Source organism: Anabrus simplex, chromosome 1 (assembly GCF_040414725.1).
Source record: "Anabrus simplex isolate iqAnaSimp1 chromosome 1, ASM4041472v1, whole genome shotgun sequence".
In the NCBI taxonomy this organism is placed as follows: domain Eukaryota; kingdom Metazoa; phylum Arthropoda; class Insecta; order Orthoptera; family Tettigoniidae; genus Anabrus; species Anabrus simplex.
Window position 1 is genome coordinate 1,158,218,117 of NC_090265.1, and position 23,116 is coordinate 1,158,241,232.

The 23,116-nt window shown below is 37.2% G+C and overlaps 1 protein-coding gene across 1 annotated transcript in view; it reads right to left on the bottom strand.

Annotated features, from left to right (window-relative positions):
• The window catches only part of LOC136877025 (xaa-Pro aminopeptidase 1), a 279,859-nt gene that overhangs the window by 100,601 nt on the left and 156,142 nt on the right, over nucleotides 1–23,116 (bottom strand). The window contains exon 6 of the mRNA XM_067150827.2: nucleotides 11,236–11,358. Within this exon, the coding sequence (XP_067006928.2) occupies nucleotides 11,236–11,358 (123 nt within the window). The remainder of the gene's footprint in view (nucleotides 1–11,235; nucleotides 11,359–23,116) is intronic.

The window sequence follows — 23,116 nt, forward strand, 5'->3', positions numbered from 1 at the left end:
GCACCGTACAGAATTACTAAGCAACCTAATGAGAATATGTTCCATGTTTGAAGTAGATATCTTGAATACTTTTTGAATTACAATAGTTTGAGTACAGCAGTTTGGAGCCTGTCAACATTGTGTTAGTAGACAAATAATTATTTTTTTACTATGCACAAACAGAAATCAAAATTGCCCTTAAATGCTGAATTATTGGAAGTGCAAAGGGAGTAGTTTAAAACAGTGACTCAATAACTTATCTCAAAACTATGCTGGAGACTTCAACAACAAATATCAAAATTTATGAATTGGCTGATTTACTTGACTGTAAGCTAACAACAGAATATTTGAATACAAAGAGCAACAACAATCACCAACAATGCTAAGACCATTAACCCTAGAATACTAACATGCATAGAATTCACGTGTATACGTCATATAACTGCGCACTGCTCCTTCCCGCATTACCTGCAACAGACCTCCTCCATACAGTGCTTCCACTGATCAATGTGAATGATGTCACTATAGTATTTAGATGCATGTGAGAGGAGCGAATGATTTTTGGTAAGTCACTGCACTTCATTTTTACATATTGTTAGTACTGGTACTGTTCCATTACATTATTCCCAAAATGAAACATCAGTTGATTCCAAATGAGCATGATTACTTAGAGCAGAGTCAAGTAAAATGAATTACTTCATATAAAAACCATAGAAGCTAAGATTGATGCAATGTCGAAGTAGATATAATCATGAGGGCAGTGAAAATAGACAAAACAAGGGAGTCAGATAAAAAAAATAAAAAAAAGGATCCAACACTGCAGAAGACAACTAAATGACTAGCCATCTTAGCGAATAGACATATCATGAATAAGCAGCAGATTGAATCGCAGAAGAGAATTAAAGAAGAAGATTTCTTAAAAGGAGATATCAGATAAAATTCTACGCAGATAAAATGCTAAATCCAGCAATAAAATTATGAAACACCTCAATTACAATTAAAGTATTTACCAATACTTGAAAGTCAACCAGACTAAAGGCTTCAAGGGAATAGAACCCACAAAAGAATTAAGAAATCGCAAGAACGCAATATCATTGCTAGAAGAAATTATAAAACAATCATTTACCACATACATATTTGAGAATTTCGCAGACATATTGGGAGTCTGATATATAAAAACCATAGATTAACCAAAAAAACTCTAAAGGAGGAGATTAATATCTTTTAAATTAGAAGGCTTTGCTTATACTAATATATATCGACTGACTGCATGTATGTTTTGTATTTCCAACATTGAGCAGGATGAGATGATGAATCTTTAAGGAGACGGACCACAGGCTACTCGGAATTACCTGAGTGGAGCTATGATCGACCATCATTGCAGACAACGACCGTATAGCCAGCCGTGCTGTATGGAGATCGTACCCTGACAGCGCAGAATGAACCAAGCATAAATCATCCCAAAGGCAACGGAAAAAGAGATAACTTCCATAAATAAATACGTAGGTTGGAAGAAACATTATATAGATCATTGGTTATCAAAGTGTTGAAATTGTGCTGTTTAATCATAAAAAATAACCTATATCATGTTAGTTTCTCGCAAGAGTTTCTTCATTAGATCGATATAAAGGGAGATAGGTGGCCATCTGCAAAAATAATAAAATCCTAGTTAGATGTACATGTGATGTTTTATCTGGATATGTTATGCCATAGCTGATATGAAGTTCTTTTAAGAAGATAATTTTTGAGTGTTATATAGATTTCAAGTGATAGGTTAAAATATAAATGCAGAAGACATGGTTAGATAATAGGAATAGATGATACGTTTCTATAATAAAGAGAGATGTACTGAAACGTGGAAGTATCAGCTGACAGTAGAAATGATGTTTTAATTCAACAAGATTTAGATCCAATGGGGAGAAAACATGAGAGTAAACTACTTATGCGTCAAAAGGAAGTTATTATATGAAGTGTTGAGAATAGTAAGAAGAGATGAGAGTTGAAATAAGTAAATGAAGGAAATATAGAGAAGTTATAGAAGGAAATATAAGATGAATTGAATAGAAATATGTATGCCACATCAAAATAAAAGAAGAAATGGAATTATTTTGTAAGCAAGAAAGGAGGTAATTGACGCAGACTAGAATCACTTGTGTTTGGGATCTAATAACATTGCATTGGTCAAGAATTCATGTATAATATGAATTGTAACGTATCATAACCTTTTGTAGAATAGGATATTAACACTTGGTCTTCGAAAGATATTCTTTATAAGAATGAATATGCATTATACTTGGACATATTATCTTACGATTTTCTTCTGAAAAGATGCTCTCTCTTAAATTATGCATGACATATGTAGAGTAACATGTAGGGTCATGGCTATTATAAATGAGAATAGAGATGAGTTAATACCGTACTGTATTTCAATGGCATTTCCCTAATGCTGTAATGAATTTACACAAGATCACATAACCATATAAACTAATTTAAGGTTGTAGATACCATTATAGATTTAATGGCTACTTTGTATATATTGGAAGATTATTTTCAAGTATGAATGTGAATGAATAGGTAATTACAATTGATCTAAAGCAGAGTTGTGCTAAATAAAATGAAACGTATAAATTTTTCCCGATGCTTAGGAGGAAGTAGAGTTAAGATATTATGAGATAACCCATTCCTACATAATCCATAGCTGCAGATATACATGCATACATGTAAATAAATCTTAACAAGCAATATTTTATTAATGCATTCTGTAAATACTTAGGAATATTTACAACAAATAGAAGACCTAGCTTCGAGGAATATGACCTCGATATCACAGAAGTCTTCCCATGAACAATTTGCATTTGTTATTAATTTTGTTGGCAAAGACTGTAAATAATATGAAAGTATAGCAAATATCAATAATGAAATTAGGAATCAAGATGAAGAATACAATTGCTAACCGAGAATTTCAGTCAACGAGATAATAGTTAATTAATTGAATATAAATTGTTATTATTATTATTATTATTATTATTATTATTATTATTATTATTATTATTATTATTATTATTATTATTATTATTATTATTATTATTATTATTATTATTATTCCATTTTTCTCTTCCAAGATTTCCCTTGTATCAATAAATCATAGTAATTAAGGTTTATTTGATGTTTATTTATAGCTTGTTGTAGAAGTATAAGGTACCAGTGAGTTAAGGCAATCGAATCTTTGGATATTCATGTGCACCATAGATACGTTGGATGGACACGTCCACTGAATGTACAGGGAGATACAAATAGCACTCGGCGTATCAATTCTCTTTTCTGATACCAAGTAAAACATTTTACCATTCAAAAAACCCTGAGAGAATGGTCAGAATTTCTTTTACGTGACCCAGCCTGGACGCAGGAAGGGCGTAGTACGTAAAACTTACGTATTATTAGTATGTAACAGATACTTGGATGTTGTCGTAGGCGGGTAGGTTGCTCATTCCATTAATAAAGTTATTGGCTGTATGTCCCATGAACTACTTTTACGGTTTTTGGAGATGCCAAGGTGCCAGAATTTTGTCCTGCAGGACTTCTTTTACGTGCCAGTGAATCTACCGACATGAGGCTGATGTATTTGAGCACCTTCAAGTATCACTGGACTGAGCCAGGATCGAACCTGCCAAGTTGGAGTAAGAAGGCCAACACCTCAACTGTCTGAGTCACTCAGCCTGGCTGCTCATTCTGGATGGTCGCTTTATAGTTATTAGGCATGTGGCTTTCCATCAGTACTGCCTGAATTTGACATAAAAGCAGTTCTGGCTTAAAGCAGGGAGGTATTTAGACTGTCTGCAGCATCCTTGTAGCAATGAGAGTGATAACATTATAAGCCAGAATTTTTTAACAGCACTCATAAAAATGTGGTCCGAGTCTGGTGCGATGTCCATGTGGAAACTTCTAGCAGCTGCAGTGACTTAATCTTTCATGTTGATCTGATTATATGTATCATTAAGTACTATTCTATGTACTTGATATCTAAGTTCTTGATGTATTCTTTACACATGTTTGTCATTTCAAACAGAATAAATATTAGAAAAGAACAAATACACATCTTTTGTTTCTATCTCGCAATTCACTTCATTGTTATAAAGTACCATCCGAATGGCTTACCTCTGCTGGTTTTAAAATAGATATTGGGCAAGCTCATACATGTACTCGTTTTGTCTCTTTTCTCTGACATGGTGTGTCGCTCTTGAAGATTGGTAAGAGTGAATGTAACTTCTCTGCATATTAACACATTTCTCTTGACATGTCAGCCCTTGATGTATTTCCTTGCCAAGTGCTTAGAGCTAGGAAGAAGATCAACTGTGTTCACCAGAAAAGCAGAGAATTCATCAACACTTAAAAAACAGTCGTCAAGCATTGCACAGAATCTATTACTCCACAATTTTAACAAATTTTTGTAACTATTAGTACCGCAAGCAATATTTGCTTGGTCTTCAGGTTGATTATTTTTGCCTAACTCAGATTGTCCAGGACTGCGAGAAAATGGTACATGATGGGCTACTGATGTGTCACTATCCATAGAAGCATCTTGACAGTTGAATGGTATATTTGGAGATGATTGCTTGTCGGTGTTCGGCAGGATGGGCTTTACTGACATGAATGTTTAAAGATTTGTACAATTTTCCCCACATGATGCAAGGTTGTCATATTTCTGACTGATTCTTTTGACCAGAAAATTCACTCATATGAGCAGCAGGTATAACTGTTTATCAGTGAGAGAACCAGTTCTAGCAAGATTGTTTATAACCTCCATCTATATACTGTATATAAAGTAAAAGTTTTGTCTGCATAACACTCAAGATTTAAAAAAAAAAATGGTATTTCTGCATTGGCCGTGTCCACAGTAAGAAAATGCCATTTTAAATTGTGTGTGTGTGTGTGTGCGCGCGCGCGCGTGCGTGCGTGCGTGCGTGCGTGCGTGCGTGTGTGTGTGTGGCCTGGCACATCATTTATAATTCATCATTTTGTTAAAGAATTGCTAAGCTTAACATTGGAAACAGCCTGCAGAACGAATGTTCTCAACTCAGCTGCTTGCTACAGGAGTGAGAGAGACAGTGCAACGTCACAGGGCAAGGAACCGGCTGAGTGACGTAATCGCCATGTGCTGTAGACCCACCCATCTGGAATGATCTAGAAACATTTTAATATCTACCAAACAGCTTAAGTTACAAACATATGATCTACACCAGTGTGAAGCCCGCATTCTGAAAGGAAAGTAGCCAAAATTTGAAGTAAATCCATCCAATACTTTCAGAGATATCGAAGTGGAAATGAAACCACTTTTTTTGTCGCTTCGAGCAGCGTGCTGGTCAGCCACAGGTATAAAAGGTCAACGACTCGCCGAGTATAACCAGTTAAAATCTGCAACTCGACCATGTAAGGTGGTGATAATGTTGTTGTGTCGTGCTACGCGAAGTTGAAGTGATAAAATTGTGCCGAAATACTTAGAAGGTTTGCCGTATAAGAACGCGATACTTATAAATTTCAGTTGCTTCGTGGACTTGCAAAAATTTCAAAGTGCATCTAAGTCAAACTTTGCGTAACTTAGGAATTTTCTACCGAGTTGTGGACTTGTAAATTTTCAAGGTGCATTTAAGTGGAACTCAATACAGTGCGAGATTTATAAATTTTTACCGTGTTGTGGACTTGTCGATTTTACAATATGCATTTAATTCGAACTCTGTCATTCTTAGATACAGCATTACGAACATTGAAAGGACTGTGTGTGATAATTTGAACTTGTTATTGTTGATGCATTTCCAAATTTAATGATGTTTCTACGTGTGTTCTCACATTTGAACTATGACTTTGAACTGTTTAAAGCAGGTCCTCTCACACGCCCAAAATCTCACGTGTGCAAACTGAGGCGCAGAGAGTCTGTGCACAGTGCATCGATCCCACTCAGCTCAACTTGGACCAATGCTTCGTCTCTGGGCTACTCGGCTAAGCTCGGCTCAACTCGGCTTGGATTTGGAGTGATACGGAGCAAGTGAGGAAGAAGGAGACAGGCGTGGGGAAAGAGAGAGACAGCGCTATTGCTCCAAATCGAGGACTGGGAGCCTGCACTCTGGTCATCCAAGCAAAGTCGTCTTTTGCACCGTGCACCCAGAGAGGCCCTGGTTTAAAGTGTTATAATAGTCAGAAACTCAATGATCATTAGGATCGAACGTGGACAATTTTCACAGATTTAATTAATCTTTGAACAGTGCTATTAGACAATCGAGTGAAGGACATTTTACATCGTTTATAGGAAGTACGGATTTTAGTAAGGCTAACTTACACTAAAAATTTACTTAAGACATGTGTTTGAGACCTCTAGAGACTGTTGAATGCGTCGTGTATGGACTGAATTTATGCTCGATGTTCCCACGAACTGTGAACTTGACATTTCATTCTGAACTTATTACTATGTGTTCTAAATGTCATGAACTGTGTCCATTATTAATATCTCACTTTATATGAACTGTGCATTTAGAAACACTTGTGATTTAAGAAGTGAGAATATTTTACTGCTAATACTTCAAACGGAGACCTGTGTTTCTAACATTTTAGACTGTGTAAAAAGCCATTATTATTTTGAGTATTACGTTGAATACTGTGTTACGAAGTGCAATTGCAGACTGTGATTTAAGACTCACATAATTCTAAAGTGCAATACTAGTCACCCTTAACTTTCAAACATCCAGTTAACAGATAGTGCTACGTTTTCATTCTACTGTGTCAATTGAGCTTTCTCATGTGTCAATTATATTAGATGACACCGGAAATCTTGACCAAATGTTTAAACCTCGTATTCACTCGAACATCTAATTCAACTTGGGACAGGTTATGACGTTGGAGGAGATAGGTGGTACATCGAGGGATAATTCATGGTACGTCGAGGGATATGGAATATGGTACGTCGTGTTGGCGCTTGGTTTGACCTCATGCTGATCACATAGTGGGAGTTCCAGTTGCCGATCTATGGAGCTGCATTTCATCAGTTCCAGCTTGCAGAACTCAGGTGATATGAGTGCACTTTACAATTTTTACTGTGGTGAATAACTTCAAAATGGTGCATAGACAATCACTGACTCATTGCAAAGGCACTTTTTACAATCATAATTTTGAGTGCTACGTTAGTAAAATACAAGTGCCAAGTTCATGAAAGTTTAATTTTCATGTGAATTTCAATTCTGCAATTTAAATAATCTGTAGGAATTAATTTGGATGAACTGTATGTCTATTTATGAAAAAAAAAGTGAATTTAGATGGACTTTGAGGTTTTCTGAAACGGTGTTTATTTTCTGAAATCTTACTCAATCTGCGAATTTCAATTTAAAGACTGTAGGATTTCACATGAGTGATTTATGAGAATCATTGTTTAATTTTGAACTTTTGAAAACCATATTTAATTTATGATTTATGAAGGATTCATGAAATAAGTGTTTACTTTGAGTCATATTCAATTTATGAATTACAAGTCAAGATTTTCATTGGACTTTAGGAACCAACCTAGGTAAACTGTAGGATTTATTTGAGTGTAATTGTTGAGAATAAGATTTGATTTTCAAGCCTCAGGAAAACATATTCGACGAAAGGATATATTTCTGTTCAACTTTATCTCCATTAAAGAGTTTTGAATTTTAATTTTGAACATGTCAATGAAAGAATATATTTTCAAGATGATTTCAAGAGTTTAAATGTGAGATAGAAGCCAGGTGATTTTCATTCAGATCTTGAATAAACTCGTCAGAAAAAATATCCATTAATTCACCCTGCGAAATTCCTTCTCTGTACTGGCTCCTACGTACCGCACACTACCTGAGACCTTTCCCGTACTCAAGAGCCCAACAACTTTTCCTGGTACAGTATGTATGTATGTATGTATGTATGTATGTATGTATGTATGTATGTATGTATGTATGTATGTATGCATGCATGTCATGAGAAAATGGGTGAAGAGAATGTAATGAAAATGGGTACATAAAGTTGGGGAATAAGGCACTACAATCTAGGCGATAAATAATTTTATTCATGCTGGTTGAAATGGTAGCTTGAGGGAAGGCCTAAAGTTGGGGGATAAGGCACTACAATCTAGGGTATAAATAATTTTATTTAGACTGGTTGAAATGGTAGCTTAAGGGAAAGCCTATAATTTCATTCTCAAATTGTTATTAGTGGTCTTACCAATATAAATGGTCCGTTATTGGACATTATAAATTTTCCAGCTAACTCATTCCCGGTTGCCAGCGTTTTGCCCTCGTGTGCCGGGCTGGGCTCATCAGTTGGTACCTAGCACACCTACCTGCGTAGGCTAATTGTAGCACGGTATGCACTAGCCAGCGTCTTGGTAGGTGTGCTAGGTACCAACTGATGAGCCCAGCCTGGCACACGAGGGTGAAATGCTGGCAACCAGGAATGAGTTAGCTGGAAAATTTATAATGTCCAATAACGGACCATTTATATTGGTATTATAAATTTACTCATTTGGAACAAATATTTCATATTCCCTATGGGAATCAACATCTATATCATTAGTGGTCTTATCGATAAACACTACATATCAACAGAAAAAATAGTTTTCTATCATTTATGTATAATGCAGTCTTACCATACCAGCTATAATAACAGAGATATTCATGAATTTAGACTTTCGTTGCTTAATCCATGTCAATGCTGAGCATTGCTATCATGGAAATATTTTTCAATCATATTAACTGGCCAAGGTAGTGGTTTTTGTCATGATTGTATTAAGGTGAAAACTGTGTGGTCGTTAGCTCATATCAGCAAAGAAAATTTTAAAGACTGTCGAAACTGGAAAAAATTGTGAAGAAACATGAAAGAAAGAAGAATGACTACCTTTATATAGGATATCCTAATACCACAGAGTTGGAAGAAAACTAAATATGAAGGCCTACAATATCAAAAGTCCATAAAATTGATCAACAATAACATTACATTGACTATTGTTTGTTGTCATGCGCTTTGTCTCCTCTTCTCCCACTCATCTCTGATAGATGGCATTACTTCTGCATGTCCAGTAGAACAGCCTACTTGAATAGTGATGGGAAGTAGCTCGGAAGTTAGATAACTTTCATTTTTAGCATGCCATTCCTCTGGTTCATACGTGTTGGTATGTTGGGTATTCAGCCTGAAGGCTGGTTTGATCCTCTGCAGCTCCGCCAACAGGTGTCATAAATAGCCTAGGCACCACTGAAGAGGCGTACTAGGGAAATAAGGAGTGAGGTAGTTTCCCGTTGCTTTCCTCACCGAGCCAGCTGTTGCTATTACATATCAGTCTGCCAAGCCCACTGAAATGCATGCACCAACTGACCCTATGAGCAATATTTTCACACCATTCATAGCAGGGACTGGCTGCATGGTTCATACATGTTCTAATAATTACTGGTATGTGATATACTGGTTCATCATAGTATTCCAGCTATTTTATTCCTGCTATGAGGTGCTGATAGGAATGGGCAGAGTGCATGCTTAACGGAAAACATCAGAGCAGTGTTCATCACTGTCTACGGTGGGGTCATTCCAGCTCTAGAAGTTATCACTGTTTGAACGCCACCAAAGTACTGTTCATTAAAAGGGAGAAACTGTGCTGTTTTTCATTTGATTATCACATTTATGAACTTAGATTTCCCATCTAATCAATACTTGACTTATTTCTGATGTATTCACATTACAAATACATTTAGCAGTACTGGTTTTGGTCTCTATTAGAGGCCACCTTTAGATGATGAAAAACCTTATTTGATAAAACATATACAAAAATATTAAAAACACTACTTATTTTTAAGTTTATATAATACAGTTTGTAATAAACTTATATAAGATTGGAGTTGTAAAGTTTCAGGTCGAAAATAAGTCTAAAAGTTCATTTGCACTGTTCTCGAATAGATTAGATATATTCTATCAAATAATGCTTATATTGGTCATGATCACTAGTATGATAGCATGATGTGTCACTGGTATGGCCTTGTTGCTCTATTTACAAACATTTGCTGAAATATACAGTTCTAACTTATATCAAAACAGGTGCATGTTCTTTACATGTTTTAAATGATGCAAACTTTGGTAAAATGAGTTAAAATCTTCTTATCACTCTAATTAAGTGTTTGTCAACATCAGATTTGTCTTGTGGGTTTAATTGTTCCATGTTTCGAAGTAAAATGGTGAGAAAATCTGAGATGTGTTGGGATGTCTAAAATAAAAGTGAGAGAAAAATGCTTTTGTGTTAAAGAATGTCTATATGATATGCGTTGTGAGCACAAGTATGTTTTGATTTATTCTCCTGTTGTATCCAGCCAGTCGCTTGCGTGCTTGTAGGGAACATGTCGTGTACTGTTCCTTGTGTGGTGAGGACTGGTGTTTGTAACAATGGAGGCGAGAGGGGCAGAGCAGAGGGGAGGGTTTGGGTAGGAAGAGGTGTATTCTGCAGATTCTTGATTGCATGTTTTTGTTTCTGTTTATTAATGTTCTTTAAATAAATATTTTTTAACAGAGGAATAGTGGCATCAAAATGAATGTTGGTTTTGTCCATTATCTCATTGAGGTTAAAGTTCAGATTGGCAAACTGGTCCATGTTGATGTACATTCTTCAAAGATATTGAGCAAAGGGTCATTGGAAATTGTTTTCAGGGTTTCTATGTCATCTTCAATGTTGGAAAATTCATGTTTGGATTCTTCTATGTGTTGCCCTACAGAAGAAAATTTGTTGTATTTAACAGCATTTATATGTTCATTGTAGGGGGTAAAGAAACTTCTGCTAGTTTGTCCAGTATAACTTGCTTCACATTTGGTGCATTTCATTCTGTATACTCCTGAATAGCTGTTTTTATTGTTTTTGTTGACAGCTCTGGTGTTATGTAGAATAGTAGTATAACTTACTTAATACAGGAAGTTTTGAAAGGTATTCTTAAGTTACGTCTTTTGAATATGTTATGAGATGGACATCGGCATTATTGAATTGTAATGGAGTTATAGGATGTACAGTGGCCACATCACAGGAGATGCTCAAAGTGTATACTATGAGCAGCTTTTACTGTGCTGTTTACATTAGATGTCTGCTATTTATTGAGAGGTTAATATTTATGTACACTAGCTCATAACTAACAAGGTCTGGAAAGGCTGCTTCATCACTAAAACATAAAATTAAAATACTGTATTAAAAAAGAGCAAATTAGCTATTTTTACACAATAGCATATTCTTACCTGCATATGCCATATCATGGACAATAATTTCTGCATCTGAGTAAGGTTCCCGGCCCTGATTTTCACCCCAGATCTTGTCCACTAGATTATCTGTGATCAGCTTCAGAGTTATTCCAGATGATGCTGCACACAAAAATATATACTAGTAAAGTTCTTGTCTAACTTTGGAATGATGTAGCCCACATAATGTTCCTTAAAGAGAACACTTTGGCAGACCAGACGAGGAGACAGGTTGACCAGACACATTGTAAGCAATTAAATCTGGAGGGTAATGGGAAAGATAGGAAATGCTGAGAGGTTAAAGGCATGCAAATGTTAAACAGACACATGCTATAAAAGGTCTTGAATTGTGTCTGTCTTTGGAATAACACATAAGATGAGGCTGATGTTGAGGTGAATAGATTAACACAGGGTAAGGTAAGATGGAAGAATACATCATTCAATCTATGTAACCAACAGAAACCAACAAACAAACATGATACTGGTGCAGTACAATATTCCACTCAAGAGATCTTACCTCTTACGGTATTTGATAGTGCTGTAAGGCAATATAGTTGTATTTAAGTGATCACCTAGTGATCTGGTATGAACACTTAACATTAATATATCTACTGAAGTCAAGACATTTATTTCTGCATCACTTTGAAAATGTATGAAGTAAACTCAACAGTTGTTGAAGAAAATATTTGTTTTATAAAGCAAATAAGTTGATGAGATGAGTATAAACAAAGAGATAAGTGGCAGACTATACAGACACTTGCATCTATCCTACAAGTATACAATAATCAGTGATGGGAAAAGTATATGAAAAAAGTAATAGGGGTAATAATTTTGTGTGGCTATTTCTAGCCGGGTGCAGTCCTTTTAAGGCAGACCCTCCGAAGAGGGTGGGTGGCATCTGCCATGTGTAGATAACTGTGTGTTATTGCGGTGGAGGATAGTGTTATGTGTGGTGTGTGAGTTGCAGGGATGTTGGGGACAACACAAACACACAGGCCCCAAGCCATTAGAATTAACCAATGAAGGTTAAAATCCCCGACCCGGATGGGAATTGAACCCGGGGCCCTCTAAACCAAAGGCAAGTATACTGACCATTCAGGCAATGAGTCAGACAGTAATTGGGGTGAATTACAGTTATCTGCAAAATATTTTACTAGGTATTTAAAATTTTGGTTTCTTTGCCATTACAGTTAAAAAACAACTTTTTCAAAAAGTTATCACTAAAATTACAATAACAATTACTGTATGGTACTTCACAGAATACAGATATTAAGAAAATCACTGATATTTCTTTTCACATGGGGTTGAAAAGATATGATAGTTTGCAAGGAAAAGGATATAACTTCATTTTGTGTATTTTCTTTAGCATAAGTACATTAAGCGACTATCATCACTAAGTGAGACTATACATGATACCTTGGAACTTTCAAACCTTTTTTTCTCCATAATATTTATTTTAATTCAAATAAATGTGCCATTTGAGAGGTGGTCATATGGAAACAGAGCAACAAATTTAAAATTAAATTATTTTCCCTTCAGGTCCCTTTTCACGTGACCACTCACAATAATTTTCAAAATACTTCATTCTTAAAATTCTCATCACTTGCAGGATTTTCTGAACAGATGCTTTACAGGGACATGTCAAGGAATACCTGCATTTAATTTTAAGAACATCCCCAGCAGTGATGGATATTGTAGGATATGTTTGATGTCTTAGGAAATACTGGTGAGGTAAGTACCTCCTCATCCAGCACTGGTGAAGCTACAGCTTCTGATTTAGTAGTATTGAAAAGTTACCTTAACCACTTAATTTCTTCCCATTTCTGTTTCAATGGGATGTAGGTAGCAGGTAGGGACCCTTTTCGGAGGCAGTCCTACCCAGGGAGTGGCGCCCCTGCCTATGTGAGTCCCAGAGCACAGTGACCCGGTGTTTAACATCTCGTAAGGGTCCCAGCTCAGGGTTACGAGTGAAGACCTCAACGACTTCTACAGCGGAGAAGGTGGACTTCGGTATGGTGGAGATGGCGTAAGAGGCAGCCCTGTATTCAGGGATTAATAGGAGTACAACCTGCTGCCTTGTAGGTTGAGGTGACTGGACACCAAAGGCTAAGGGAGAAAACCCTGAAAGAAAATCTCCGTCTGTTTTAGGCTCAGCAGGTCAACAGAGGGAATACTGAAGAAGTTGCTTTCAAGAATAATACGAGCCTCGGATGTAGGAATTCACGACGAAGACATCAGTTTGGTATGAATGACGGTTTACAGCCCGATGTTACACCAGCTACCCAAACCAAACGAAGACAAAATATCAGAGTGGGAACATTAAACATCCTGACATTGACAAACAAAACTGAAGAACTGGTCAGTCTCATGGAAAGGAGGAAACTTCTGATCATGGGCCTGAGTGATACAAAGTGGAAGAAAACTGGGAAAATGAATATCAGATTGGACTATAGTCTCTACTGATCTGGAAATGAAGTAGAGTCTAAGAATGGAGTAGGATTTTTAATACATAAAGACATAGATGCTTGTAGTGATGTTGAGTTTATTAGTGAAAGGTTAATTAAGTTATCTGTGAACTTAGGAGGGAAAAAGTACAATGTGATCCAAGTCTATGCACCACAGGTAGGATGCTCAAAAGAGGAAAAGGCCAACTTCCTTAATAACTTGGAAGAACACACTGAGTATGACAATCTAATTGTAATGGGTGATTTTAATTCACAAGCTGGCTCACAACGAACAGGATATGAATCCATACTGGGCCCTCATGGAATGGGAAGCAGAAATGAAGAGGGAGAATATATGCTAGATCTATGCATGAGAAACAACCTGATAGTGAGTAACACTTGATCCAAGTCTATGCACCACAGGTAGGATGCTCAAAAGAGGAAAAGGCCAACTTCCTTAATAACTTGGAAGAACACACTGAGTATGACAATCTAATTGTAATGGGTGATTTTAATTCACAAGTTGGCTCACAACGAACAGTATATGAATCCATACTGGGCCCTCATGGAATGGGAAGCAGAAATGAAGAGGGAGAATATATGCTAGATCTATGCATGAGAAACAACCTGATAGTGAGTAACACTTGGTTCAAGAAAAGGGAATTCCATAAAATCACAAGATATAGCTGGGATGATAAAATAGGTACAGTAATAGATTATATTCTGATAGATCAAAATGTATGGAAAAATGTCAATGATGTTAAGGTCATTCCAAGTAAAGACCTTGATGGAGACCATAGACTGTTGGTTGCAGTTATTGCAGAGGAAAGACCTCCCAAAGTCTGTAACAAAAGAGTCCCAAAAATAAAAACTTGGCGACTAACCGAGCCAAGTGTAAAGGAAGAATTCAGGGAAGGTGTTCGCAGGTTGTTGCCGAGAGAAGAACTGAAATTGGTAGATGAAGAATTGGATACTCTAAAGAAGGTTGTGGTTGGTACAGCAAAAAAAGTATGTGGAGGACAGAGTCAAATAAGGAAACCTAGAGAAACTGTCTGGTGGAATGATGATATTAAAAAGGCTATCAATGACAGAAACCATGCAAGAAGATCCTTGTATTAAGCAAGAACATGGGGAGATCAACATGAAATAGAGGAGAAGCTGTCACTTTACAGAAAGAAAATATTACAGGTCAAACAGTTGGTTGTAGCTGAAAAGCAGAAATGCAAGGAAGATCTGGCTACCAAAATAACGTAGGATGGAAATAAAAAACTGTTATACAGTATTGTTAAGAATAGAAGAACTCAAAATGAATCTATCCAATCTCTAGAACTTCCTAATGGTGAGGTGACTAGGGATAAGACCAAAATATTACAGGAGTTCCAAAGGCACTTTGCTGAACTGTTATTGAAAATGTCACTCCATTAGACGACGAACCTAATGATTCTGAGAGCACAAATACCACTAGTCTGGCATGGTTGGAAGTAGATACAGCAATATCTAAACTGAAAAACAACACATCAACTGGATCAGATGAATTAAGTGTTGAGATGATCAAAGCACTAGGAGAGGTATGACAACAGCGGATGTACAGGGTACTAAATAGAATCTGGAAAGAGAATGTAATACCCAATGACTGGAAGCAAGGAGTCATCATCCCATTGTTGAAAAAAGGTATAGAAAGAAATGTACCAACCACAGAGGTATAACTCTGCTGTCACATGGCCTCAAAATCTATGAATCCATCCTTGAGAGCAGGATTAGAAAATATGTTGAACCTACACTTGAGGAGGAACAACATGGATTTAGACCTCACAGATCAACTATAGACCTCATTTTTGCCACCAGAATGCTCTATGAGAAGTATTGGGAGAAAGGTGAAATACTTGTAACTGTTTCTCTGGACATTGAGATAGTATATGACGATGTACCACGCAGGCATATATGGGAATGTTTGAGACATAAGAAAGTGCCCGATGACATCACAGCACGAGTACAATGATTATATGATGAAACCAAGTGTTGTGTCCAGGTCCAGGATGGAAGATCAGGTTGGTTTGAAACAAAGAGTGGAGTCCAGCAAGGAAGTTGTCTTTCACCACTTCTCTTCATAATCATAATGGATGAAGTTTTAAAAGTGGTCTAGAAAAAGGATCCAACAACTAATGCCCTGGTTTTTGCTGATGATGAAATGGTATGGGATGAGACAGAAGCAGAAGTACAAATTAGACTAGATCTCTGGCATGAAGCTTTTACAACCTTAGGTCTCAAAATCAGCAAAATGAAGACAGTTGGCTTGGTGATGTGTAGAAACTCTCCAACTGTTCATCTAAGAATTGGAGATGAGGAGGTGGATATTGTAGACAACTTCCAGTATTTAGGTAGTGTTCTGTCATCAGACAATACCATACATCAAGAGATTAGTAACAAAATACAGAAAGCTTCCAAATTCGATCATGCTGTACCGTCAAATACTTTGGAAGAAGCATTTTCGTTAGTTTCCAAGATTTGCTTGTACAAAATATATCTAGTACCTATATTGATGTATGGCCTGGAAGCAGCAACACTTACTGGACCAACAAAGAATTGTCTTGAGGCAACAGAAATGAAGTTCCTCCGTTCTTGTCTACAAAAAACAAAAATGGATAAAATAAGGAATGTGGATATCCGACAACAGCTTGGATTGGAAAGAAGCTTGCTGGAGACTCTAGAAGTGAAGAGATTGCAATGGTATGGTCACATGAAAAGAATGAACCCTCACAGGACTCCTCAAACATACTTTGACCACAATGTTCCTGGGAAGAGACCAAGAGGAAGACCTCGTGATGTTTGGGAAAAAACAGATAATGAAAGACCTTGAAATTAGAGATGTGAACTGGTGTCACATATATGAGCAGCATCTGTGGATGGATAGAACAAACTGGAGGAGGCTCGTACACAACCACACCCGGCTTGCTGGAGCGAAGAAATGATGATGATGATGATGATGATGATGATGATGATGATGATGGGATGTACGAGGACAAGTCAGAAAGTACCTGCAATTTTGCTCTAATTGTCTTTAGGTTGGTTCTATAGCATTGTGTGCTCACCAGCCACTAGAAGGCACCGTTGTCTATGTCTGTGGTAGGCTTCAGTGATATCAGATCAGTACAGCTTGCGCTGTTGTGACATAAAGATGGCTGCGCCACTCTCTGTTTGCACCAAGGAAGGAAGAACAGCATTCCGTAATCAGTTTTTTCTGGTCTGAGGGTGCATATGGTTTGCCACGTCATCAACAGTCACTCAATTGTTGTTCAGGATCATATCACGCACTTGTTCAATATTGGCATCAGTTACGACTGCAGATGGACGATATCGATGTTGATTCCCATGGGGAATCTGAAATATTTGTTCCAAATGAGTAAATTTATAATACTAATATAAATGGTCCGTTATTGGACATTATAAATTTTCCAGCTAACTCATTCCTGGTTGCCAGTGTTTCGTCCCTGTGTGCTAGGCTGGGCTCATCAGTTGGTACCTAGCACACCTACCAAGACGCTGGTTAGCGCATACCGTGGAGGCCACTGCGTAGGCTAATTGTAACTACCAGCAGTGCAAATGCACTATGAGAGACTTCAATTGATGCCTGCTTGGCCATCAGATGATATCGATGTTGATTCCCATGGGGAATCTGAAATATTTGTTCCAAATGAGTAAATTTATAATACCAATATAAATGGTCCGTTATTGGACATTATAAATTTTCCAGCTAACTTATTCCTGGTTGCCAGCGTTATTCATTTGGAACAAATATTTCAGATTCCCCATGGGAATCAACATCGATATAATCTCATGGCTAAGCAGGCATCAATTGAAGTCTCTCATAGTACATTGGCACTGCCGGTGGCTACAATTAGCCTACGCAGTGGCCTCCACGGTATGTGCTAACCAGCATCTTGGTAGGTGTGCTAGGTACCAACTGATGAGCCCAGCCTAGCACACGGGGGCGTAACGCTGGCAACCAGGAATGAGTTAGCTGGAAAATTTATAATGTCCAATAATGGACCATTTATATTGGTATTATAAATTTACTCATTTGGAACAAATATTTTAGATTCCCCATGGGAATCAACATCGATATCATCTGATGGCCAAGCAGGCATCAATTGAAGTCTCTCATAGTGCATTGGCACTGCTGGTGGCTACAATTAGCCTACGCAGTGGCTTCCACGGTATGCGCTAACCAGCGTCTTGGTAGGTGTGCTAGGTACCAACTGATGAGCCCAGCCTAGCACATGGGGGTGAAACGCTGGCAACCAGGAATGAGTTAGCTGGAAAATTTATAATGTCCAATAACGGACCAGTTATATTGGTACTGCAGATGGACGCCCAGAGTTTTTCTCATCCTTCACGCTTGTGCGACCTCTTTTGAACTGTTCAATCAATCAATCAATCAATCAATCAATCAATCAATCAATCAATCAATCAATCAATCAATCAATCAATCAATCAATCAATCAATCAATCAATCAATCAATCAATCAATCAATCAATCAATCAATCAATCAATCAATCAATCAATCAATCAATCAATCAATCAATCAATCAATCAATCAATCAATCAATCAATCAATCAATCAATCAATCAATCAATCAATCAATCAATCAATCAATCAATCAATCAATCAATCAATCAATCAATCAATCAATCAATCAATCAATCAATCAATCAATCAATCAATCAATCAATCAATCAATCAATCAATCAATCAATCAATCAATCAATCAATCAATCAATCAATCAATCAATCAATCAATCAATCAATCAATCAATCAATCAATCAATCAATCAATCAATCAATCAATCAATCAATCAATCAATCAATCAATCAATCAATCAATCAATCAATCAATCAATCAATCAATCAATCAATCAATCAATCAATCAATCAATCAATCAATCAATCAATCAATCAATCAATCAATCAATCAATCAATCAATCAATCAATCAATCAATCAATCAATCAATCAATCAATCAATCAATCAATCAATCAATCAATCAATCAATCAATCAATCAATCAATCAATCAATCAATCAATCAATCAATCAATCAATCAATCAATCAATCAATCAATCAATCAATCAATCAATCAATCAATCAATCAATCAATCAATCAATCAATCAATCAATCAATCAATCAATCAATCAATCAATCAATCAATCAATCAATCAATCAATCAATCAATCAATCAATCAATCAATCAATCAATCAATCAATCAATCAATCAATCAATCAATCAATCAATCAATCAATCAATCAATCAATCAATCAATCAATCAATCAATCAATCAATCAATCAATCAATCAATCAATCAATCAATCAATCAATCAATCAATCAATCAATCAATCAATCAATCAATCAATCAATCAATCAATCAATCAATCAATCAATCAATCAATCAATCAATCAATCAATACTGATATGAATTTAGGACAGTCGCCCAGGTGGCAAATTCCCTATCTGTTGTTTTCCTAGCCTTTTCTTAAATGATTTAAAGAAATTGGAAATTTATTGAACATCTCCCTTGGTAAGTACTCCAATCCCTAACTCGCCTTCCTGTAAATTAATATGTGCCCCAATTTGTCCTCTTGAATTCCAACTTTATCTTCATATTGTGATCTTTCCTACTTTTAAAGACGCCACTCAAACTTATTTGTCTACTAATGTCATTCCACGCCATCTCTCCGCTGACAGCTCGGAACATACCACTTATTTGTTGCAAGTGATAAATATCATTATGGATCCATACTGAAGATACTATACTGTAGGATGCTCATTAGTTTATTAATAATACCACCTATTCAATACATTAAATTTTTAAACAATTAGGAATTTATCATTATTACCATATTAATGTGAGACATGTTTCACCTTTCATAGAAGGCATCATCAGTCACTGTACCTCCTCAAGGTTAAATCAGGTTCCTGATTTATATTTAAATTATAATTACTAAGAATTAATATTTACATATTTACAGTAGGAGCAGTCTAATGAGAAAAACATGTTTGGTATTAATATGAATAACAACATATCAGCCATTGGCTGTTGATTACTAGCTGTGTAAGGCATATAACAGCATCATCAGCAGAGGTCTGACTTAAAATTCTGACACTACACTATTTGAAATGTTAGGAAATGTAATTACAAAGATTTATGTTAACATATTTACAAGGGAGCAACTAAGGAAAAAGATACAAGTAATCGGCACTAATGCGTAAAACCACAATATCAGCCATTGGCTGCTGATCATTAGTGGTGACAAAGGTACAATACTTGGTATTAATGTGTATTACAACTTATAAACTAATTAGCATCCTACATACCACTTAGTCGAGCAGCTCGCCTCCTTTCTCCCAGTTTTTCCCAGCCCGAACTTTGCAACATTTTTGTAACGCTACTCTCTTGTCGGAAATCACCCAGAACAAATCAAGCTGCGTTTCTTTCGATTTTTGCCAGTTCTTGAATCAGGTAATCCTGGTGAGGGTCCCATACACTGGAACCATACTCTAGTTGGGGTCTTACCAGAGACTTATATGCCCTCTCCTTTACATCCTTACTACCCTTTATTTACAATCCCATTTATGTGATTACCCCAATGAAGATCTTTCCTTATATTAACACTTAGATACTTACAATGATCCCCAAAAGGAACTTTCACCCCATCAATGCAGTAATTAAAACTGAGAGGACTTTTCCTATGTGTGAAACTCACAACCTGACTTTTAACCTCATTTATCAACATACCATTGCTTGCTGTCCATCTCACAACATTATCGAGGTCACGGTGCAGTTGCTCACAATCTTGTAACTTATTTATTACTCTTTATCATTACAGTTACAAATCACTTTTTCAACAAGTTATCAGTAAAATTACAATAACAATTAGTGTATGGTGCTTCACATAACACTGATATTAAGAAAATCACTGATATTTCTTTTCACATGGGGCTGGAATGATACGATAGTTTGCAAGGAAAAGGATATAACTTCATTTTGTGTAATTTTTTTAGCATAGGTACATTAAGGGACTATCATCACTAAATGTGACTATACATGATACCTTGGAACTTTCAAACTTATTTTTCCCATAATATTTATTTTAATTCAAATAAATTTGCCATTTGAGAGGTGGTCATATGGAAACAGAGCAACAAATTTATAAAAAAAATTATTTTCCTTTCAAATCCCTTTTCACATGACTACTCACAATAATTTTCAAAATACTTCATTCTTAAAATTCTCATCACTTGGAGGATTTTGTGAAAAGATTTTTTAAAAATTTTGTGTGGCTATTTCTAGCCGGGTGCAGCCCTTGTAAGGCAGACCCTCCGATGAGGGTGGGCGGCATTTGCCATGTGTAGGCAACTGCGTGTTATTGTGATGGAGGATAGTGTTATGTGTGGTGTGTGAGTTGCAGGGATGTTGGGACAGCACAAACACCCAGCCCCTGAGCCACTGGAATTAACCAATGAAGGTTAAAATCCCCAATCTGAATTGAGATTGATAAGAGAGCCTATCTATATGAGGACAGCAGTGTATGAAGGTGTGGTGATCGTCCTTCTCCTTTCAAATTTTCATGTTTGTTCTTGTCTCCTTTCCTGTAGTTCCCTCTTCCATGATCATTGTGGCTATGCTATTATGTGTTCTTGTTTTCTTATCTTTCTAAATATGACTTGAAAAGTGAAGAAAATTCAGGATGATAATGGCATTTGGTCTCTGAAGAGGCCTGGTGCAGGTCTTTTTAATTGATGGCCATGAGCAACCTGTGCATCTATGAGGATGCCATAGATGGCCATGGATGTTGATGATGATTTGGAGGGAGAAACCAATGAGGTGCACAAGTATGGTATTTATGACAGGTTTTTGGATATGGTATCCAGATAAGTAACATTGAATAACTTAATTCTCAAAGTTCGATTACAAAGTGATTTCTAACCACAACACTGATAGTGGGCACAGGATATTAAGTTATCTCGAATTCAAAGTTGGAATTAAAGAGGAAAAATTGGGACAGATACTCATTTATAGGAAGAGGAATTAGGGTTTGAGATCATTTACCAAGGGAGATGTTTGATAGATTTCCAGCTTCTTTCAAACTATTTAAGAAAAGACTATGTAAACAACTGATAGGGAATATGCCAACCCTAAATGAAAATCAGTGATGACTGACTGACTGACTGACTGACTGACTGACTGACTGACTGACTGACTGACTGACTGACTGACTGACTGACTGACTGACTGACTGACTGACTGACTGACTGACTGACTGACTGACTGACTGACTGACTGACTGACTGACTGACTGACTGACTGACTGACTGACTGACTGACTGACTGACTGACTGACTGACTGACTGACTGACTGACTGACTGACTGACTGACTGACTGACTGACTGACTGACTGACTGACTGACTGACTGACTGACTGACTGACTGACTGACTGACTGACTGACTGACTGACTGACTGACTGACTGACTGACTGACTGACTGACTGACTGACTGACTGACTGACTGACTGACTGACTGACTGACTGACTGACTGACTGACTGACTGACTGACTGACTGACTGACTGACTGACTGACTGACTGACTGACTGACTGACTGACTGACTGACTGACTGACTGACTGACTGACTGACTGACTGACTGACTGACTGACTGACTGACTGACTGACTGACTGACTGACTGACTGACTGACTGACTGACTGACTGACTGACTGACTGACTGACTGACTGACTGACTGACTGACTGACTGACTGACTGACTGACTGACTGACTGACTGACTGACTGACTGACTGACTGACTGACTGACTGACTGACTGACTGACTGACTGACTGACTGACTGACTGACTGACTGACTGACTGACTGACTGACTGACTGACTGACTGACTGACTGACTGACTGACTGACTGACTGACTGACTGACTGACTGACTGACTGACTGACTGACTGACTGACTGACTGACTGACTGACTGACTGACTGACTGACTGACTGACTGACTGACTGACTGACTGACTGACTGACTGACTGACTGACTGACTGACTGACTGACTGACTGACTGACTGACTGACTGACTGACTGACTGACTGACTGACTGACTGACTGACTGACTGACTGACTGACTGACTGACTGACTGACTGACTGACTGACTGACTGACTGACTGACTGACTGACTGACTGACTGACTGACTGACTGACTGACTGACTGACTGACTGACTGACTGACTGACTGACTGACTGACTGACTGACTGACTGACTGACTGACTGACTGACTGACTGACTGACTGACTGACTGACTGACTGACTGACTGACTGACTGACTGACTGACTGACTGACTGACTGACTGACTGACTGACTGACTGACTGACT